Source organism: Lipotes vexillifer, unplaced genomic scaffold (assembly GCF_000442215.2).
Source record: "Lipotes vexillifer unplaced genomic scaffold, Lipotes_vexillifer_v1.1 scaffold474, whole genome shotgun sequence".
NCBI classification, from domain to species: Eukaryota; Metazoa; Chordata; class Mammalia; order Artiodactyla; family Lipotidae; genus Lipotes; species Lipotes vexillifer.
Window position 1 is genome coordinate 8,192 of NW_006772385.1, and position 24,151 is coordinate 32,342.

At 39.2% G+C, this 24,151-nt stretch overlaps 1 protein-coding gene across 1 annotated transcript in view; it reads left to right on the top strand.

Annotated features, from left to right (window-relative positions):
* Positions 1-4,197: 4,197 nt before the first annotated feature.
* DNAH11 (dynein axonemal heavy chain 11) overlaps positions 4,198-24,151 on the top strand; it is a 213,524-nt gene continuing 193,570 nt past the window's right edge. The window contains 6 exon segments of the mRNA XM_007472188.1: positions 4,198-4,218; positions 4,500-4,649; positions 7,656-7,889; positions 21,086-21,134; positions 21,369-21,451; positions 23,244-23,404. Of these exon segments, the coding sequence (XP_007472250.1) occupies positions 4,198-4,218; positions 4,500-4,649; positions 7,656-7,889; positions 21,086-21,134; positions 21,369-21,451; positions 23,244-23,404 (698 nt within the window).

A 24,151-nucleotide genomic window follows, 5' to 3' on the forward strand; every position in this document is an offset into this window, starting at 1 on the left:
CATATTTAGACTTTAAACAGTGTTGCATGTCCATTTCCCTATATTGTCACCTATACTATTATTAAAAACATAAAACACAACAATAAACTATTCAACATTTTGACAGACTTAAATTTTTGTGCATGTAGAAATAAAGGACTCATTTTTCTCTTGTTCTAGAGGATAATATTCACAATAGACAGGACTGCCTACATTTTGGACATTACTTATCTTCTCACAAATACTATCATGAGTATTACCATCATTATGTATAAATGAGTTAATGACTCTGTATGAATGAATCCTGAGGTGTTCATCATGCCAGGAGTGATATTAGGACTTTGTGTCTATTTTATCTCAGTTAATCAGCAGCAGCATCTTTCATAGATGGGGCAAATATGAAGTGAGATATAGGCAAAAAGCAAGGGGTAAGGTTTGTGAATGCATAGTAGCCATACAGGGAAACTAGGACATAGCAATATATCGAAGATATACATAGAAGCATATGTAGAAGCTATATGATTTCGTTTTTCTTCCCTTTCTTTTCTAGGTGAACATAGGGTAGACTGCTGATCTGCTTGCTGTATTAGTTTGCATTTTAAATTATAAAATTACCTAGATGAGTAAATATTTTTGACTTTATTTACAGGTAGGTAAATGTCAGCTCTTAAAAAGGCAGCTCTCCCTGTGCACAGCCCTGAAAAATACGAATTTCAGTTACCAAGGATCAGTTTAACTATGTTCCCCCAATAACATGGTTCAAATTTCACATACTACGGTGTGTTAACTGTGAGTGATCTCGAGAGGCACAAACTTCATTGCTGCCTCCTTAGTCCCCCCAAAATCACCACGTCATTAACAGATGTACATCTTGACTCGTGACCAGTTACGTCACACCTTTCAAAGTCTGTCTGTGGTCGGCTGTCACACATTTGTTGTTTGATTCTGACATAATCAGCAAAGAACGGAGTGTGTTACCGCCTTTTCCCCAGTGAAGAACCCACATGACGGCTTACAAAAATAAACCTTCAAAAGAGGGAATTAGTAATGAAGTTGATAGTACAGCAAAGTAGTGAAAATTGATAATGCTAGACATGAAATTTGAATCATAGATGTAGCTATGGAAGAGAAAGGTGACTGTGGAAATGACACTGCACCATTTGAAAGGTTCTAGATATGCAGCCAGAGGATTATAGTGAAAATGAACTCATTGATATAAATGTAAACACTGGTTGTGACAAAAAGGATGAAGATGTCCTAGAGGAAGTGATACCAGGAAAAAAAAAAACTTGACTTTAAAGAAACTCTCAGAAATATCAGGACCTGGAGACCTCAAAGGATGAAACGTTGGCAGCCAATCCAAACTTCCAAAGGAATGTGGCTACTACACAAAGCATAGGGAAGGTGCTCACTCAGTATTTTAAGTTACAAGATGAGAAGGAGGAGGCAAGCACCGTTTGAACTACTCTTGATAAGTTTCCTATAAGGAGTAAAACACTTAATTTTTAAATTTCTTTTAGTATTTTAAGTTAGTGTACTAAGTATTAGTTTACACTTTTTATTTCTCTGTACTTTTATAACCAAGAGTGAGAGGGATTTTAATGTTTTAACGAAAATTTTTAGTGGCCAAAGCACAGTCGTAAGTTTGCCCATTGATCGTGGAGCTTGCATGGTGGTTTTCACGATCGCACACTACTGTACAAAGCAGGGGCTGCCTATCTGTCTACGCACCAGTGGGTGGATGCACCTGATTTACTGTAAACCAGTGGAACAGCATTTCAATTTTTTTTGCTAACCTTTTAGAAACCTACTCAAGATACAACAAAATTATTGAATTTCATGATTTGAAGTGTTCAAATCCATTCTGTTTCTTTAGTGTGGTACAAAGAGGGGGCCTCTGAGGCATTAATTTTTTAAACTGTAACATAAGTCTTTCCAAAGACCAAACTAGGAGAAAGGAATTTTAATTTTGAGTTAACAGGTACAAAGGGATATCATTAGAAATGGAACAAATCTGAGGTCAACAGTATCCTTGTTAGTTTAAAAAAAAGGTCCTGTTCTCTCAGAAGCTCTAAATGGAAGGCAGAATGGGAAAATATCCAACTTCCAACACGCCAGGTATAAGTCATGGGAGAACCTCAAGCTGTGGGGTTTGTGTTTCCTGGTCACCCACTGAGTGACTAGAGGACTAGAGTTCTTTTGAAATGCCTTCCTCACCAAAGCAATGATGTGTGAGGGTGTCTGACAGTCGAGGTCTCATTTATCCCACAGCTTTGTACCTGACTATTATTTGTACCTGAGTAGGCCCATTACGTAGTAGAAGCCATTCAACATCTGTGCACTTCCTGGCCACTTCAGCTGTGACAGCGAGTTGTTAGAGGATTGGAGATACTTTCTGTGTATAATGTCCTGTGGGTTATGTACAGGGATATGGGAGACTGTGATAACCCAAGCAGTGATCATCAGCTACCACTCTGTCTACACTGAAAGTGAGAGACTCAAAAACTCATCTATTTTAAACTCGGAAGATTCCTTGCTGTGCTTTTCTTCAGTACTAAAACTGTGAATACAGCAAAAATGTTAAGGCTAAAAAGCTTCAAAGATTAAATCACCCTTAAGGAGTTCCTTACCAACACTGGTACTGGTCTTTTCACATGGGAAATTTAGGCAGGTTGCTGTTGTTTGTAGAAGATGCTATTGGGATAGTTATCAAGTCCAGTTAAACTGTGTTTCAAGAAAAACTCATTGCAGAGATGGCTTTAATGCTATGTGCTGGGAAATGTCAGCACCTTTTATTATTTTTTTTTTATTGAGGTGAAATTCAGGTAACATAAAATTAGCCATTTTAAAGTGTATGATTCATTGGCATTTTGTCTGTTCACAATGTTGTGCATCCATCACTTCTGTCTAGTTCCAAAATATTTTCATCACCCCACAGTAAAACCTCATGCCCATTAAGAAGTCATTGTGCATTCCCTCATCCCCCTGCCTCCTAGTAGCCATCAGTCTGCTTTCTGTTTCTGTGGATTTACCTATTCTGGCCATTTCATGTACATGGAATCATACACTATATGATCTTTTGTGACTGGCTTCTTTCACGTAGCATGATGTTTTCAGGGTTCATCCATGTTGTAGAGTGTACCAGTACTTACTTCCTTTTGATGGTTGAACAGTATTCCATTGTATGGATATGCCACAATGCACAATGTGTCCATTCATCCATCAGTGGACATTTGGGTTGGTTCCACCTTTTGGCTGCTGTGAATAATACTGCTCTGAACTTTTGTACAAGTATTTGAGTACATGTTTTCAATAATTTGGGGCATATATCTAGGAGTGGAATTACTGGGTCCTATGACAAGTTTATAGTTAACTTTTTGAGGAATCACCAAACTGTTTCCCACTTCTCAGGTTTTACAGTAATTTTGCCAAGTGTGAGGAGAGAGCGCTTGTTCCCTTTCCTGATAGTTCCTGTGGTTCACTCTACGCTTTATTCAGTCCATCCCAGGGGAAGGTAGAGCGGCTTGCCTGACTGATAGCCTGCAGAGCACGCATCTTCCTCTCCTTTCCTCCTTGCCAGTGCTGCTGGGTGGAGAGGCTGGTCCCGATCTGTGCTGATATGACCAGATGGATGTCTTATTGATTCTTGTGTTCTGTTTGGAGGCCAGTTGGGCTTTCATCTCTGAACTGGCCTCTAGCAGAACAAGTGCTGCTCTTTGTCTTTTTAACTTGGTTTTATTTTTCAAGGAGTCCAGAACCTGCACAGGGTTCGGTATGCTATTTACTGGGGGTTCTTTTGGAGATCCCACAACTTAGGATGTAAAAGGTTATGATGCTCGAAGAGTTTGAACTTTGTAGATGTGGCTTGGACTTGGAGGTTTAAGATCTAACTGCCACTTATTCTTAGCAGGGTCAACTTGATGAAGTCACCTAATACTTTACCTTCAATTTCTTTGTCAATGAAAATGGGGGAATCCCATTCACCTTTCTGATGTAACAGATATGCTCTGGGGCTCATGTAAATAGCAAAGCAAGCGCACAATAACATAGGACCTGACCCAAGAATAAGACTATCTAATTTACATTTTTGTTTCAAATATTTTAACACAGCTTTTTTATTAAAACAATAAAAGGTCTTTTATGGTGTAAGTAAAATATCATGTCTGAATTTTAATAACCTGACCACAAAATTCCCAGCAGCATGATTGCTACAGGAATATGGTACAGATAGAGAAGTTGGTAAGTCTCCAGCCTTTAAGGAGAAAATAGATAACCTAGCAGGGTCAGTATTCACCTCCCAACACCTGTTGATATGATCAGAGTGCCTGGCCACTTCTCCATCTGGGTCATTTCAAACTCTGGAATTGAAGAAGTGATTTTTATTTGGAAGAAAAACATTTTGAGGCATCTTTGTAACGATATAAAGACAGTTTTGTGAATTCATTTAGCCACATCTGTGGATTACCAGAATATATATGCAGTAAGGAATGCTCTTATCTCTTCTTATTATCTTGTCTTAGGTTACACACCACCTTTCCAAACTCTTTGACAGCATTGTAGATCTGCAGTTTGAAGGCGATCAGGATGTTTCCGCGCACAGGGCCGTTGGAATGTACAGCAAAGAAAAGGAATACGTCCCATTCCCAGCTGAGTGTGAATGCATAGGCCATGTAAGATTTGCTTATGAGGTTCTCTATGCCAGAGAAGTATTGGGGGGATAATTTTTTAAAGTTGACCAAGAAAAAATCAACTTATGTCAAATGAGGCTCCGGTTAGTTTTGTGCTCAGAGATTCCCGTTTACCTGTGTCCGGTGTGACAGAGGGCTCCTCTGCCGTGCTTCCCACTCTGATCCTCAGGCTTCAGCACCCTGCAGGAGCTCACACTTGCTCACAGTTGAGCCAGACGGGAGGGACTGTCACAGACTGAACAGTAAACCCCAGAATTAGTAGCAAATGCCACCCAGTGACTGAGTCTCCTACAGAGCATACTGTTTTCACCCCTGCTCAGAGTACAGGGCGGGGTTAGGGTGAAGCAGCACCTTGCAGTGAAGCACGTTTTAAAGAGGCTGTGGTTCAGGATTCTGACATGGGTGTTGTAAATGGCTGCTCGTAAATGAAGTTGATTGAGTCCGCTAAGCTAACGTCATGTACACTAATTACCGTGTGCAAAGACAGTTAACATCCTCTCTTCTCTCACAGCCAAGCACCTCAAACATATTCTTAACAGTTATCTGTTAAGAATGGCTCTTAACGATTTACGAAGCAGCTCTTGGTGTTTTCAGATGATTTAGAGGAATTGCATCTTTTTACGACGATGCTTATATAGCTTGAGTTAATCCACAGGGTAACTGAGACAGTAGCCTCTATTGCAGAACAGTTTAGGTTGAGGCAGGGGGTTCCTTAAAGGGTCCCTTGCAGAAATGTGATGGCAACCTTTTTTTTTTTTACAAGGGTTTCCTTTATTCCTCTCTGTTGCTTTTTAATATTGTACCAGAAAAATCCTGCCAAATGCAGGGGAAGCAGATGGTGGAATACTTTGATTAAAGTATATTTGTGATCTCTGGGGCTCTTTAGGATATTATTACAATGATTAGAAAAAGTCACCATAAACTATCTTGACAAAAGTGTGTTGCTGTCTGCCTCCCCCCAGCAGACTGCTAGCTGACTGGCATAGTGCCCAGGAGGACAGTCCAACCATAGATGTGGGTGTCACTAGCAGGAACATACTGAAAGTTTTCACAGTGCTCTAACTTACTTTATATAAGCAACTTATGCTAGAGACTTTTGGGCATGTAGCACATTTACCCTCTAATTGCCTGTTTTATAAAAAGATGCTTTTACTTTAGGTCTTCCCCCCCTCTTCCCCCCCCCCACTTTTATGATTGGTTCCTCCCAGCTTCGGCTCTTTGAGTTTTATTCGACAGGTGTTTATTGAATACCTACTATGTACCAGCTGCTGGGTTTGGCTTTTGGAGATCCAGAAAAGAATAAGACATGGCACCTGTCCTGGGGGACCTCTTAAGCTTATTGAATAAATGGATATTCACATAATTAGTGATAATGGGAAGTGATAATTCTTGTTATAGAGGGTCAGACAGAAGCTGATGAAAGACCAAGAAGTGGGAGATCAAGCAGGCACCTCATCAGGGCTTAGTTCTCAAATTATATTGAGCTGAGTTGCCGTTGGTGGCATAGTCTCTGAACACGGATTGATGTGTCACCTTGTATGTGTGTTTGGTCTTCCAAGATAGACTGGAGAGTCCTCGAGAACAGGTGGCCATACTAAGGACATGGATCCCAGGGTATCTGGGATATGATCAAGTGATACCTGATTTACTAAAGGAGCTTGCTGCTTGGTGACATTAAGAGTTGTGTGGAGCGACTACAGTCGTGATTAGGTCACCCTCTCTCAGGCATCTGAGCAAAGCCCAGCTAGGAAGCCAGGAGAGAAGTCTATTAGGATGTTGGGGATGGTTCTTCCCTTTTTCTTCCAATAGGGAAGGCTGTCAGCTCACTGACCACGTACCACTCCTTCCCAGTTCTCCAGAGAAAGAGGTTGTAGGAATGAATGCTGTGTTATCTTCACAGAGGCGGGGAAAGAAATCAGTTGTATAATCTTCAGGATCTCATATAGTCCTTGGAATTTATTTATTATAGTTATTTTTTTATTGATATGATCAATTATTTGCAAATGGTATAGGTATCCTTTTTGTTATATAATATCATCCCAAAGAAACAGATATATGGATAAATATAACAAAGCATATTTGAATAGGATGGAAAACTGGCTGAAATATATTTGTGGGAGCAAAATAAACTTCAAATGAATTTTTTTAAAAACGATTTTCGCAAGTCGGCAGTTGTCCTATCTCTCATACTCTCCTGCTGTTTAATGTATGACAAGTGTGAGGATGAGAGCCAGTAGGGAATATAATTAAGATACTTGCTGAAAACACTTTGGCTTAAGACTAGGAACTATGTAGATTTGAGGGTAGAATCTTTAGTAGATTTAAAAATTATCAAAAGATACATTTAAAAAATCAGTTTCCTAGACTCACAGACATAGAAAGCAAAGGGGAAAGGGGGCGGAGGGATAAATTAGGAGTTTGGGAGTAATGGATACACACTGCTATATATAAAACAGGTAAACAACAAGGACCTACTGTAAAGCACAGGGAACTATATTCAATATCTTGTAATAACCCATAATGGAAAAAATTCTGAAAAAGAATATAACTGAATCCCTTTGCTGTACACCTAAAACTAACACAACATTGTAAATCAACTGTACTTCCATTTAAAAAATCAATTTCCTATTATTTCCAAATCTCTAGAATTTTACTCTAGCACATTGGCTGTGATGCTTGGTTTCTCAAAACACTGTGTGTTATCAGAGGGGATCTTGGTCTAGAACCATCAGGTCTTCAAATCTGAAAAATGAATGATGGAGAACACCTTGTCTGTTTAGGATGTGGAATTTTATCAGCCAGCTGGTAGGTGAAATAAGATGAGCAGTATACCGGTAGAAGCCAGGTTCATGTAGGAAAGACTTCATTAATCAGTAGTTCACTGGCTGTTATACATATAACTGTGTAGCCTTCAAGCCCATGAGAGGATGGAATAATCCCTTTTCCATAGTTAAGCCTGTGTTACAACACTTCCGTTTGCTTCAAAAGGTGGAAACGTGGCTTCTGCAGCTGGAACAGACCATGAAAGAGACAGTGCGACGTTCTATCACAGAAGCCATTGCAGCCTATGAGGACAAACCCAGGGAATTGTGGATTTTTGATTTCCCGGCTCAAGTCGCACTAACTAGCTCACAAATCTGGTGGACTACAGATGTAGGAATAGCCTTCAGTAGGCTAGAGGAAGGCTACGAAACGGCCCTAAAGGATTTCCATAAAAAACAGGTATTTTATAAGATTTATGATCTTGAGATTTAAAGGGACTTGAAGAGGTAAGCTTCATTCATTCATTCATTCATTCTTGTTTTATGGAGTGTCTTCTGTGTTCAAGGTATGATGCTAGGAAGATTTTAGCAATCATTTGTTTAGCTTTCCATTTTATAGTTTGGTGTTGTCCTTCTTGTTTTCTACATGGGTTTAAAAAACATCCATCCTTAAACAACAAGGTCCTACTGTATAGCACAGGGAACTATATTCAATATCCTGAAATAAACCATAATGGAAAAGAATATAAAAAAGAATGTGTATACATATGTATATATATACACATACATATATATAACTGAGTCACTTTGCTGTACAGCAGAAATTAACACATTGTAAATCAGCCATACTTCAATAAAAAATAAATAAAACAAACAAATAAAAAACATCCATCCTGGTCCATTATCTCCCAAGGATCTAGTATACCACCCACACCTAGATACTGTACATATTTTTTTCCCCCTATGTAAGACTCTCCAATTACGCTTTCAAAGGAAGTTGCAGATGTCAGTCATCTTTACCCCTAAACACTTTTATTAATACATACCCATTTCATAAGTTTAATTTCAGTTACTATATCTCAATTTACCAAAGTTCTTTTTGGTTCTTTAAAAATCAGTTTTATAATGACATGTCTTCATTATGGTTTTTATTCTTCTGTCTCATTAATAGTCTTATTTAGGTTGTTCTGTTCCTTTGAGGCTGTTTTTTTTAATTTGAACTTATTTTTTGTATGTTTGTTTTTAAAGGTTATCTTTAGGTTGGCTTTTTTTTTCTGGAGGAATTCTGTGTATTCTACAGTGAGCAGATGTCCCTACATGTTTTTCTCCTTGTTGCCTCCAAGTTTCTACAGGTTTTGTGAGTTCTGGATTAATTTTGTGGTTAATTACTCAGTCTGGGATTTACCGATCATAGTGGCAAGGTCATTTTGGATGCCATAGCTTCACATGGCTTAGGCCTGAGATTTTGATTTCTTTTAGAGGACTTTTTTCCTATCCAAAGCCCCAAGATGTTTCACGCTTTCCTCTTGCTTCTCTGAGCTGGTGGGTAGAGTTCTTCTAGAACCTTTTATTGGACTGTGTAATACTCTGAGGATCTTGGCTTTATGTCAGCATCTCAGTTCTAACTCCCTGCCTTACTCAGGGAGTATAAGAGGCAGAGAACAGAAATGTTGTGTTGCCACGTGGGCAATTTAAACTTCAGTCTCCGATGTTTGGGTCTCTACTCAAATTCTCCTTTAGGCTGCTGTGGCATTAGCCTGTTAACCTCATTCTACTGCTCTAGCTTGGATGCACATCCTTGGCATTAGGGACTATCACCCACTCTCCCCCAACCCTTTCCCTTTCTTCCTTCCCCCTCTCTGTTTCCCCCTCTCTCATGTTTGGCTACGTACTTTGCATGTGGATGTGTTTCGTTTTACTCAGATATGCTCTGTGTTAATAAAGGAATTGTCCATTCAGTTTAACCCAATATGTTATAAGACTGCCTGTTGTTATTATCACTGCTGTTTAGGTGGTTTTTATTTTTGGCTCTCAATAATAATACTGTAGTAAACAGCTTTGTGTTTACATCCATGTTGCACATACTTTATTTCTTCAGGATAAACTTCCAGATGTAGAATTGCTAGGTCAGAGACTATACCTTCTTAAGCCTTTGAAACATCATGCCAAGTTTACCTTCCCAGTATCAGTGCATGAGAATTGTCTGCTGCCTCCCCTGTCATCAACATTGGGTTGATTCTTTTTTTTTAAACATCTTTATTGGAGTATAGTTGCTTTACAATGGCGTGTTAGTTTCTGCTTTATAACAAAGTGAGTCAGCTATACGTATACATGTATCCCCATATCTCCTCCCTCTTGCATCTCCCTCCCACCCTCCCTATCCCACCCCTCTAGGTGGTCACAAAGCACCGAGCTGATCTCCCTGTGCTATGTGGCTGCTTCCCACTAGCTATTTTACATTTGGTAGTGCATATATGTCCATGCCACTCTCTCACTTTGTCCCAGCTTACCCTTCCCCCTCCCCGTGTCCTCAAGTCCATTCTCTACGTCTGCATCTTTACTCCTGTCCTGCCCCTAGGTTCTTATGGAACAGGTTAGAAAGCCCAGAGATAAACCCACACACATATGGTCACCTTATTTTTGATAAAGGAGGCAAGAATATACAATGGAGAAAAGACAGCCTCTTCAATTAGTGCTGCTGGGAAAACTGGACAGGCACATGTAAAAGAATGAAATTAGGACACTCCCTAAAACCATACACAAAAATAAAACCAAAATGGATTAAAGACCTAAATGTAAGGGTTGATCCTTTTTATTCTTAGAGCTAAAGTTATTTATATTCCAGTAGCTTTAGGTTATTCAGCTAATTAAGAAAATTTAGCTTTTTTCTCCTTTAAAATAGTTTTAAAGTTTTCCATTTTGTTCAAGTTATAATAATGCTTCTTTTTCGTGTTAGATGAGAAGTAGACAAAGAGCGTGGTTTATGAAGACAGCATTTACGGGCTTAATTATTAGACACTTCCAGCATGAATTGAAATGTTTGACAGACCGGCCAACAGATGCCTTCAATACAGCATTTCAGTGTTGCCACTGGTACTAATATGCACACCAGAGCAGCTAACATTTGAATATTGTTAAAGCTGCAGTTTGGTTCATGAGAAGTGTGTGCATCTAAATTGAAACCCCATTAGTTTTCGCTCTTTAAAAATGGAGGTAACCGTCTGCTGGAGTTTGTTTTTAATTAAAACTACCCTTGCTAATACTGTGAGCAGTTTTTAAGGTGAACTTCAGCCCTTTAAAATAGCTTAATTTCAAAACTGAAATCAGAGTTGGCTGTAACTGACAATCTACCTGAACAAGTAATTTCTTTCCTTAGTTCTCAGTTCCAAATTGTAGTGAGGTAAACGAAGATAATTATTTTAAACTTTATTTCCCCCCCAGACATATTGTAATTGCATGTTAGATAGTGTTGGGATTAAAGGCAAAAAATACTGCATTTTGAGTATATATCCCTGCCTCGCCAGAGTTTTTGAAAGTAAAACAAATAAAATATAATTTCTCAAATTTGAGCGTTCCTTGGCAAAAGTATTTGGTTAGGCTTGGGATCTGATAAGAAAGTTTTTCCGTTCTTCCTTGATCATTGAGCTGTGTGCAAATCAGCGATAAAGAGATGGAAGCATTTTGGATTCAAATATTAATTACACGTGCGCTGGGTACTTTTAATAAGACAATAAACAATACAAAGCTTTTCTTATTTAACTATTTATCCCTTCTGACCACAAATATTCAGAAATATTATACGTATAAGAAAGAGACTCTCATTTTCCTGCTTAGGGTGAGTTTTTGGCCTCAGTTTTAATCGTTGAGAAATTTTTCAGAAACAACTGCATACCGTGTTGATAGTGTTCTTATCTCGCCCTGACCCTTTGACCCAAATAGGGAAGCCTGTGAAGGCTGCAGTTACACAGTGTATATTGGAAATGAGTTTTTTGTTTGTTTTTGTCTTTATAGAAATTTGTGGTCTGATAGGCTCATGCTTCATAACAGCAGGAAGCTACAAGATGATGAGTAGAGCACATAGTCTCTACCGCCCCTCTCATCTGTTAAAAGAAAAATTTTCCACAGACAATTTACTGACCTAGTAGGCTTTTATTCAGTGATTCATCAATCAGGCAGCATTCAGTCTGAAGATGGAAAGGAGCTCCAGAGAGCTGTAGAAGATGAGAGATTTTTATAGACCAAAGTAAGCAGGAACAAGGAAGGGGCATCTGCTGATTAATTAAAGCAGGGTTACTTTCCTTGTAAGGAGCAAAGGGAAGCCTTGGAGCCAGGTCAGGTAACGTGTGCTGAGCAGGCAAACACTGCTTGGTTGACCTAAGCCTGCTTTTTCTGGCAGAGCCCAACATAGAAACAGTTAAGTTTTGGTTTGCTGATGTGGGTAACGTGAGCGAGTCCATCTTAGGCCCAACCTGGTTACTTTAACGTGTCAAAAATTATATTGAATGACAAGGTATATGAAAAAAAGTCATATTGTACCTGGAAATACTGGACCGGATAATTTGAGGAATGCCTAGAAGTTGATAACAGATGGAATCAAACTGATAGATGACTAAGAGCAGAGAAAATCACAGTCCAAACATATTAAAAAGAAGAAGCTATTGCCATGATAAGCCTATTTTATCCCAGTGAAACTCCAGAGAAATTACAAACTGAGATTCAGTAAAGGTAAAAAACATGTGGGGCTCATGGCCCATGGTCAGTGATAAGTAATGAATATGTAAGAGGTGGACAGTTGGAACCAGTCCTGCCTCCTGTACATCCCAAGAGATTATCAGTGAGTTTGTCCCCAGGATAAAGGCCTGAGAAATACTTCATAAACAAAGTGAGACGTTTATTGAGGACTTCTGCCATGACTGTGTCTTGACTGTTGAACTTGGGTTGGACAACTTTTTCTGTGTAGGATGCAATAGTAAATATTTTAGTCTTTATGGGCTTTGTATTCTCTTTCACAACCAGTCCTCTCTGCTGTTGGAGTAGGAAAGAAGCCATAGGCAATTTTTAAATGAATGGGCATGCTGAGTTCCAATCAAACTTTATTTATAAGAACAGGTGGTGGGCCATATTTGGCTCATTACCTGTAGTCTACCAATTCCTGTTCTAGAGAAAAAAGCAGAACAGATCCTGAAGTAACTCAAGATCCCCGCAATAAGTGGAGGTAACAGAAAAAGAGATTTGTTACCCATATAGGCCATGAGTCCAGTCTGATCCATTAACTCAAGTGTTGGTTCTTTGAACAGATCAAACACTGACAAAGATTTGCAGTTCAGAGGAGACAGCAGAAACAATAAAGGGATAGGGAAAAGAAAAATCTCTTGTATGAGAAAGAGATTTTTTTTAGAAGACTGTACAACACTACATGTGATTTAATACTAATATTTAAGTTGAAAATCTAAATTAAATGGATAATTTTCTATGAACACTGTTTCTAAGATTAATTCAAAATGAGGTGGAAAACTTGAGTAGACCAGTAACCACAGAAATAATAGAAATGGTAAGAAAGTTTAAATTTAAAGATAGGTACCTCGTAAATAGAGCCCTGTTCCAATGGTTTCTTTAATTTCTCTGAACAGTGTTTTCTGTAGTTTTCAATGCAGAGGTCTTATACATTTCTTGCTAGATTTATTTTTAGATAATTGATATGTTTTGATGCTGTAAACATATGCTAATTAATTTAAAATTTTCTAATGTTTGTGGCTGGTATACAGAAATATATTGATGTTTTAATATTTACCTGTGTCTTGAGACTGCCACATTTGCTTGCTAGTTGTAGTAGGTTTTTTTTAAGTATAGTTTCACAGGCTTTCTATGTACATGAATATACCATCTGTAAATAATGACAGTTTTACTTCTGACCTTCCATTCTCTTTTGCCATTTATTTCCTTTTCTTGAGTCATTGAATTGGCTGCGACCTTGAATATAATGTTAAATAGAAGTAATCCCCGTCTTAGGGAAGAACAATGTTTTACCATTAAGTACGATAGTAGTTCTAGATTTTTTTAGATGACCTTTCTCAAATAGAGGGGAATACCTTCTATTACTACACACTGAGAATTCTTATTTTGAAGAGGAGTTGAACTTTTTCAAGTCTGCTGAGATACTCTTGTGGTTTTTCTCTTTTATTCTGTTACTAAGGTGAATTTTTGAATGCTAAGGCAACTTTGCATTTATGATGTGTTACCATTTATAGATGTATATATTTTTTTGCTGGATTCTATTTGCTAATTTGTCCAGAAATTCTGCATTTATATTCATAAGGGACATTTATCTGTAGTTTTCTTTTATTATAATACCTTTGCCAGTTTGGGGATGAGGATTATGCTCCTTAAAAGGAATTGGAAAGTATTGCATTTTCATGTATTTTGTGAAAGAGTTTGTTATAGAAATCACTGGTAGTGCTATCTGGCCTTGAGGTTTTCTTTCTTTATAAATTATAAATTGATTTCTTTTATGTACATGCTGTTGTGTAGCTTTTTTGGTTTCTTTTTTTCTTGTGTCAGTTTTTGGAATTTCTGTTTTTCAAGGTATTTACCCATTTTTTCCAAGTCCGGGTTTGGCAAGTTACAGCCATCTGGCCAAATCTGGCCTGGTGCCTATGTGTTTGGTAGTTTTCACGCTTCACTGGCTAAGTGGTGTCATTGCACTAGAGACCATGTACCCCTCAAAGCCCGAAACATTTACTGTCTGGCCCTTTACAGGAAACGGTCATCCACTCCTGATCTGCGTTTTCAAACTTATTGATGTGAGTTGGTCTTCCTATATCGACGTTATCCTTAGCACATCTGGAGGATCTGGCATCGTGTCCCCCTTTCATTCCTGGTGTTGGTGATTTGTGTTTTCTCTCCTTTATTTATAATCAGACTTTCTATGTGTTTATCAATTTTATTTAAGTTTTCAAAAAACTAATCTTGGATTTTGTTGATTTCTCTACTGTTTGTTTTGTATTTCACTGATTTCTGCTTTATCTTGATTACTTCCTTTCATCTACTTACTTTGAGTTTAATTTGCTTCTCTTTTTCAAGTTTCTTAAGGTGGGAGCTTTGATTACCAATTTTTACACCTTTTTCTTTTCCCACATAGCATCTGAAAGAAACTTGATAGCTTGATGAAGATTATCTACCAGAAAATCGTGCTTAATAGTGAAACATTAGCATCATTTCCATTAATGTCAGGAACGGGGTAATTATGCTCACTGCCTCTGACATACATTGCTCAGTATTGTGCTGGTTTTCACAATATGACTGAAGGAGAAGTAGGAAACGAACAGTGCAAAGGGAGGCGATAAACCGAGATTCCACAACCCATGACCTGATAGTGTCAGAGAGTGTGGGACCTGGTCTCTGGCAATTTTCTTTGTTCTAGCTGAAATGAAAATCCATTGTTTCTGATATTGTTTAAGTTGAAACATTGATGGGTTTCGGGATTAGAGATCTTGTTACTATTGTTAAGAGACTCAGAGAGCATTACTTCTGTGTATGTCCAGATGGAAAGAGGTTGAGGGTTCTGGTAGCTGACTCCCAAAGTGCTGTAGTAGTTACCTTGTCATGTTCATTTCAGTTTGCTGAGCTGAGGACTACACGTTCCAGATCTTAACATATCTACCGAGGGGCGATTCCAGCTTCTTTGCTGCTGTGGCTTGGGTGTGCCTAAGCTGGGAAATCTGCCATGCCTTGATCCTGGTAAAATTGCAGTGCTTCTGCTACTACAAGGAAAATGTTCTTCCTGTGTTGCCTTATTTAACCTATAGTATTTAGGGACATATCTCTTTAAGTTCACAGACATAGCCTCTTTATACCATACTGCCGTAGGAGCTGGGTGAGGACAAAATTGAGAATCAACCACCATTATGTATCGGGAACCAGCCCTTCTCTCTGACCTTGAGTATGTTACTGTGTATGCCTGACACCTTCCTTCATGGTGAGCGCACCACCGTCCCACCAAGCAAGCTGGTCCTCTTTGGAAGAACGCTGTGGTGTCTTAGACATTTGTAACATATAAACCTCAGTGATCAAGATTCATGTAACTTTCTTGGGAATTGTTTCCGTGTTTATCTAAACATGAGAATTTATAGGAGGGGGATGCCTAGTTACCTCTTTCCGTTCACCGGAATCATTAGAGGTCAACTCTTGTCTGGCCAAGGTGTTCTGTTAATGAATATGTTATCCACGTGGGAAACTTTTGGGTTTATAAAATATACAATAAAATCCTAGAATCCTATACTACATCCTGGCTCCACCATTTATAACTGTGTGATCTTGGGCAAATTACCTCGTATTCTCATATATAAAATGAGAATAATAATAGTACCTTCCCCACAGAGTTATTGTGATGATTAAATTAGAAATATGTGTATGTATTTATACACAAAGATAGATATTATACACACACATACTATATATATACATACACATGCACACATATATAATAATGCTTGTTAGATATGTTAGCTAGTAAGTGCTCAATAAATGTTAGTTCTTATTATCTGCTGATGCCATCAGAGAGGAACTAGATCAATGGCAATGGGGCTGGTGTTCTGCCCTCTGCACCGTCCTCTTGTTAAAATGGAAGGATGGCCTCTGACCATCTGGAGCCTTGTCTCCATCTGTGCTTTGGGTCTCATCTGCAGGATTTCCGTGACTTCCTTCTCTACTGTGTCTTCAGATTCTTCCACTGGCTCATTCCCATCAGCAGTGAAACATTCCCAAGTCTCTCACATTGCTTAAAAACAATACAACCACCAAAAAGTATTCCTTGATGTCACACCTCCTTCCATTTCCTACTCTGTCGCTGGAACTTATATTATAACCAAGCTTTTTTTTTTTTGCAGTACGCAAGCTTCTCACTGTTGTGGCCTCTCCCATTGCAGAGCACAGGCTCCGGACGCACAGGCTCAGAGGCCACGGCTTACGGGCCCAGCTGCTTCGCGGCATGTGGGGTCTTCCCGGACTGGGGCACGAACCCGCGTCCCTTGCATAGGCAGGCAGACTCTCAACCACTATGCCACAGGGAAGCCCATAACCAAGCTTTTTGAACTAAGTATCTATACTTACTCATTCCATTTTTTCATCCTCATCTCTCTCCAAGAACCATTTCTAATCACTTGACTGAATATATTTCTGTTTTTTTAACGTTAGAAATACTTCCTTTTCAAATGCCCTCTTCCCTTATATTCATCTTTATTTGAGTTCCACTTTTCCACGTACTTCTTGGGTTATTCTTCAGTTTTCTTTCCTTGTTCCTCTTCCTCCTCCTGCCTCTTAACTGTTCCTTGTGGCTCTGACTTAGATCCCTTTTTCTTTTCACCACACCACATATCCCTGGCTAATCTCATCTGCCCTTATGGCTGCTCAGTTTCTGTTGTAATATGCTGGTGGCTTTGACCTCCAGCTCAGACCTTTCTCCTGAAGTGGAGTCAGGGGCATATTGGACTTGTCCACTGGAAGTTTGACAGGCACGTCCAGCCTAGAACATTCAAAATACATTTACTCTCCTCAAACCCGCTTCTTCAGTGCTTCCCAAGTTCATTAAAAAACACCGACACTCTTCACCAGTTGCTCAGACTAGAAGCCCATTTGACTCCTCTTTCACCTGATACCCAGTCAACCACCAAGTCTCTTCAGTTGCCCTAAATATGTTCATTCTTACTGTTTCCTTCCCTACTTTGATAATAACCTAGTCCCAGCTACTCTTCTCTTGCCATGAGTGTAGCATCCTCTTCTCTGGTCTATTTTCTCCAATCCTGTTTCCCTCCAGTTAATCATACTAGAGGCAGAGAAATCTTTTAGCAACACACATCCGATTATCACCCCACCTCCCTAAACCCTTCACCAGTGTCTTCTTGCCCTTGAATTGAAGTTCAGACCCTCAGAAAGTTGGCTCAGCCCTGCGTGTTCGGGACCCCCCTTCCCTCTACAGCATCCTTACATACCTGGTCTGCCTCTCCGTTTCCCTCTCACCATCCCAGACTTCTTTCAGTTCCCTCCCAGGGCCACCTGCCATATCCTGAGCTGCTTCCTGTGGCTTAAACACTGCCTCCCTGGGTGGGAAACCCCTAAACTCTCTGCACCCTAAATCGTACTCACTTTTTAGTTCTCACCATAAATACCCTTTCCTGTAAAATGTCTTTCCAAGCTCTCGATTAAGCAAGGTCCTATTTCTGTGTGCTGTCATAGTACTTTTGTACTTGCCCTAGCAAAACAATTGTAATTATTTATCTGCATTGCTCATTGGCCTATAAGCTCTGGAAACAGTAACCATGTTAATGTTGTGTGAATGAGGGGATGAGAGAACAAAATGTTGTTCAGGTGTGTATTATTGCTGTCATTCATTTCTTCCTTTGTTTATTCATACGAGTGTTTCCTGAGCACATGCTTTGTGCTGGCTGCTATGCTACATGTGAGAGTGTAGTGTTGAATAAGATAGATAAGGACCTTGCTCCTTGAGAGCTTACAGTCAAGCAGAGGAGACAAACAGTAAACAAGGAAGTAAATAAGTGAATGATAAGATACTAGTAAAAACCATGAAGAAAATAAATTAGGAACATGTAGGATAACTGGGTAGGCGGAAATAGGATGGCCAAGGAAGGCTGATCTGAGGAGGTGAACTTAAACTAAGACTTGAATAATGAGAAGAAGCCAGCTCTACAAAGATCAGAGGGAAAATGACTCCAGACAGGTGAAACAGTCTCTGTGACCTTGAAGTAGCCACGATCGAGAAACAGAAGGCCAGGATGGTTGGAGTGACGTCAGGTGGGAAAAGAGTGATGGGAGGTCATGGAAGGCTTTGTGTTCCTGGATAGGAGTTTGGACTGTAAGTGAAGGTAGGCTTCTTTCTGGTTCAAGATACACCGTACATATGCTCCAGCTAAACCAAGGTGTACCGGGAAAACAGCCACTTGGGTTTCAGAGGTATGTTTTTGACCTGAGACAAACATCCTTGATCCATCCAGTAGAAAATCATGTGACGTTTCTTTAATCAAGGGCAAGAATAAGTGCTGATTACATGATAAGGTATATATTTCTTAAAAGCTGCTGAGGAACATTTTATATATGTCACAGACCATAAACTTGTATGCAGTTACAATATGAATGTATAGTAATTGCTGCCTGATGCCACTGTCCAGATGATAGATATTTTATAACTACTATTTGTGTGTGTGTGTGGGTACAGAATTTTATTACTTAGAAAAGAGCATCATTGGGAAAGTTTAATCTTGAGAGACAGTATAAAATCCCCAACATATAATGCTGTCCAGATAATGTTGATGGGCTGTATTTTTAATCATCTGTCACTTGACAGAACTTCTGTAAAAAAGGAATCAATAATGGAGAAATCACAGGGAAGCTCAGACAAGACATTGCTTGTGAAAGCACTTGAAAAATGTTCTTAAGAGACATAAAATATTATTACTGTTGTTACCACCAACTCTTTCTAACCAAGTACTGGTACTGTGTAAGATTTGTGACTCTAAAGACGGGATATCTTGACTGAGATAGAAAATATCCAATGCCAAAGTACCTTCTTTCTAACCAACATGCCTATAAATTTTGTTGAGAAACTTACATGTGTATACGCTATTACTGTTCATTCAGTCATCTACTCAGTACTCAAGCATGCATTGAGTACCTACTTTTCAGTTTTGTTTGTTTGTTGTTTGGCTGCGTTGGGTCTTTGTTGCTGCGCGTGGGCTTTCTCTAGTTGTGGTGAGTGAGTGCTACTGTTCGTTGTGGTGCGCAGGTTTCTTATTGCGGTGGCTCCTCTTGTTGCAGAGCAGGACTGTAGGCGCACGGGCTTGAGTAGTTGCAGCATGCGGGCCCTAGAGCACGCAGGCTTCAGTAGTTGCAGTGCATGGGCTCAGTAGTTGTGGCACACGGGCTTAGTTGCTCCGCGGCATGTGGGATCTTCCCGGATCAGGGCTCGAACCCGTGTCCCCTGCATTGGCAGGTGGTTTCTTAACCACTTCGCCACCAGGGAAGTCCCTGAGCACCTACTTTTCAACAGCTAGTGGCTCTGGGGACAAAGCACTCAGCTAGACAGATGCAGACCTTGCCCTCATGGAATTGAAAATCATGATGAACACTGAACATGGCATACATGAAATAATAATCGCCTCTGCTTCTCTTCTCATGTAACTACATTTTATAGATAGATGTAGGATATTGAAAGAAGAATACACAACAACAGCTATAAGGCTGTTGTATATGCTGAATGTCTAAAGTACGTATTTTTTATTCCTTTGAACCACTTATTCATTGTGTTTGATTTTAAGTCTCTCTGGAATACTTTTTGCATAACTACCATTTGTCCAACTTGAAAGTGGTGGGTGGATTGATCTTGTGGAGGCTGGTACAGAAAATCTATGTGATGTGATCAGTAAGAACTCAGGCTCTGACGTCAGAGTGTCTGGATTTGAATTCCCCCTGCCCTGTTTAGCAAGTGTGGTTCACATGCCTACGAGTCAATTTTCTCATCTGCAAAATGAGGATAATAGATTGTTGTGAAGATTACATGAGGTGATACAGACAATAATCCTAGTTAGTGCCTGGCACGTTGTAGACTCTGAATTAATGTGAATTGTGCATATGCTGCGGTTATGCCATCCTGCCTGCCTTCTCCATGCTTACTGTAATTATAGAATCTTCTCCAGTGCAGCTGCACAGCAGTCTCTGGGCAGTCTGCATTGTTTGGTGTTTTCTGGAATGTGGTAATACTACTATAGGGAATATGTTTGTGACAGTAGGTTCAAAGGTTTGAGAGCCTTTGATGATATGATATATTCACTTGCAACCAGTTCTTTCAGGATCTAACAGTTTGTCATTGACTGTCCTTTGCAGAGCTAACCAGGAAAGGGGACAGTATAGTTTTACAATATGATACCCTGGAATAAGGCAGAATTTTGTTGTTGTTGTTAATAAGCTTTGAGTAAGACAGGAATGTTTTTTGTAAATAAGCATGCTAACAAAATGACCACCTAAGAGTATCCTTCAGAACTTTCTGACCACAGTTAACAGTAAGATATATTTTATATCAGATCAAGTTTACACACTCAAGTATGAAACTGAAATAAACTTTCACAAAACACTACATATTCTTACTATTGTAGTGCATCCTATATCCCATGCAAAAACACACAAACAAAACCCAAAACCAACCAAACAAAACAGCACTTGGTATTTAGTTCTTATTATACTTTGACAGATATTAACTCAGTTTGATCTTTTAAAATTTTGCAGTCATTTCTATTCCAGCAAAGTTGCAGACCAGATCGTGGTTACATGGAGAGTGAGTTCAGTGCAGCCAAGAAACTTTGCTTCTACCTCTGGCTTTGTCATTACCTGCAGGTTGACCTGTCTTCTCTGAGTCTCAGCTCAGAAGGAGGAGGGGGGAGGGGCAGTAATAATATTTATTCTATTTAAATTAATTAATTTAATTAAATCCCTCTCTCCTGCTCCTACCCCCAGGGTGGTTTGACAGCCAGCTGGGACAATGTATTTGAAATAGTTTTGTAAACTAAAGGGACTTTAACAAATATAAAGACTATTGAGCTGTAAGATTCTGTATTTGTAACTATTACCTCCTTTAAAAAATATGCCTTCTAGGTTTCTCAGTTGAATACACTGATTGCACTTCTGCTGGGAGAACTTTTTTTTTTTTTTTTTTTTTTTTTTTTTGCGTTATGCGGGCCTCTCACTGTTGTGGCCTCTCCCATTTGCGGAGCACAGGCTCCGGACGCGCAGGCTCAGTGGCCATGGCTCACGGGCCCAGCCGCTCCGCGGCATGTGGGATCCTCCCGAAACGGGGCACGAACCCGCGTCTCCTGCATCGGCAGGCGGACTCTCAAGCACTGCGCCACCAGGGAAGCCCTGCTGGGAGAACTTTTACCTGGAGACAGGCAGAAGATCATGACAATTTGTACCATAGATGTCCATGCCAGAGACGTGGTGGCAAAACTTATTTCTCAGAAGGCAAGTTATTTGTAGAAATTTCATGTGTTTTTTGCTGTTTCCTAAAAGTGGTATTTATTATCAAGAGTACTTCTAAGAAAGTCTTTTTTTTTTAAGGTTGTATATTTTAATTAGTCCTAAGAAGCTGAGTGCATTTACTTTGGGTTAGCGAATATATTATCCTCATGAGAGTTATCCCAAGTGATACCCCAAAGGGCTTGGCCAAGTCAGGAGCCTCTAATTCAGATCATCCAAAAATTAAGTCAGGATGGAAGAACCACAGGAAGTCACGTGTGCATTTCCCTGTCTTCCGGCTTCTCTACACATAATTATCCATTGGCCTGTGATAGCCACCACTGTGGCTTATCCAGCCAGTAGCAGTAAGATTGTGTACCACCTAAACCATCTCTGTGTGCTTTTGATTATTTTCCTTTTGAAGAAAGAGAAATGTTGGCCACCCCTTGTCTTTTCCATTCAAAGCTAAATTACTTTCTTTAAAGAAGTTATTTTCTTATCCTTTCAGTGTAACCTTCTTATCTCTTTAAAAAGTCCACGAGTCTCTTAGATACCCACAGTGTTTAATGCGGAAGGAGAATCTCTCACCCTTTTTCCAAAAGACACTGCTACTTAAAATGTCTGAAATACGCTTGTCTAGTGAACAAAATTGACGTACCATGCCCATAACCTACTTCTTCCAAATCCCTTTTGTTTTTTGAGAGTGGCATTTCCTTTCACAATTTGAATGCATGCTTGTATTGTGAGATGTTTGCTGTTGTTTTTCTAGTTCCTTCTCAATTTATTAAAATCAAAGTGAATTTTAATTCTCTTCACAAAGTGCTAGCAAATGCTTCCTTACGTAAGCATAAAGTTTAAAAAAAAAACCTTATTGATCCAGGTTCAGGACCATCAGTGAAGATTGTTGCTTAATTGCTAATTTAAAACTGATCCTTGCAAAACACGATTACCATGTATTCTCATTTTGATTGATAACTACTCTTTGAATATGGCCTTGCATATTTTATTATGTTTTATCAGTGGTGATTTGCTTGCAGCAGGATAAATTTTGATTTAAAATATGTTCTTTATTTTGTACTTAAAGAGATAGAGACTAATTTCTGCTTATTTAGTATGCATAAATATGCAATGTCGAGACTTATGTAGATATCAGACAAATGAGTAGATAATAATTCTGGTAACTTCCAGTGATTCCTAAGAAACCCTTGGGTCAATTGGATTTTGAAAGAGACTGGAATTATTTTTTCAAACTGGGAAAAGAATGGATAGAATTGAGTAAAATAAGAAGGAATAGCAATGAAAAAAACACTGTTGTTTGGTTTAATGAAAAATGACGTGGAAATCTCTACTAAAAGCAGAAGCGTTTGAGAATGGACTTGGTTGAAAGTATAGTTTATTTATACCTCTGACATGCAGAAATAATGGATTATGTGCTATTTTAATACAGAGTGTATTTTTCCACCTGATTTCAGTGATAATGAGTATAAAGTCACAAAAGTGATCAAATCACCTGGGGTGATTCATAAAAGGGGAAAAAGCATTGCTTCAACAAATTGATGTTGTTTTACAATAATATGCTTCTTAAAATGAAGACGTTTATTACACACTTATTTCTGATTAAGTATTCAACCATCTACATGCAGTTACCATTTGCGGTAGCATACAAGAGACTTACCTTTTGTGAGATTTTTTTAAGAGTAAAATGCGACTCAACCGAGTTGAGTAGATTAATAGATTACATTTGTGGCCTTAAAACTATCAGCGTCCCATGTGTGTGATGATCATGTGATGTTTTTAGGTCGTCACTCCCCACACTTTTGCTTGGCGCTCTCAACTTCGTCACCAGTGGGAGGACACCCAGAAACATTGCCTCGTTAATATTTGTGATGCCCAGTTGCAGTACTTCTATGAGTATTTAGGAAACAGCCCTCGACTAGTGATCACTCCTCTAACTGACAGGTAACAATGATAAGTTGGAGTCAGATGGGAAAAACCAAGCCAAAAGTTCCCCAGCATGGGTAAAGATGTCTGAGATTGAAAATAAAGGACTGTGAGAAAATGATGAACAAGTTGCGAAACTGTATGAAAGCAGAATGTAAATGCACTAATTGAGTGACATAGCAAATGTTGGTGTTAGAGACACGTTAAAGAGAACCAAATTAGAAAAGCAGAATTACAGATGCTATGGGGTATACACATCCTGAAATCATGAGCAGTTAATATGGCTCAAGGCAGCATCTTTGATCTCGGAGTCCATTCCCTCTGGTTATTTATGGCTAACACCCTGATATTAGAAGTGTAAAAACTGCCTCCCTTTATTAGAAGTGTAAAAATGGGAATTGCCTATATTGAATTCATTTTTGAAGGATTACATACAGTGAGAGGAAGAAAAGGAGAACAGAAATGATTTATCAGATACAGTACGTCTGAAGCACTGTGCTGAGAACTGTCCCAGTGTCAAGCAGGTAGGGTTCCTGCTCTCTCAGAGCACACTTTCTAGGGGAGTGTGGTGTGTGAGTGGCTGGGAATGAAGAGGAACAGTAAACAAATTAACAAAGTTGTGTTAGGTGGTAATATATGGTGTGACAAAAATAAAACAGGATGATAGGTTAGAAAGCGTCTTGAAGGGAGAGCCTGCTATAGATTGTATGAGAGGACATTTGAGCCAAGACCCAAATGATAACAAGGAACCAGCCAAGCAAACAT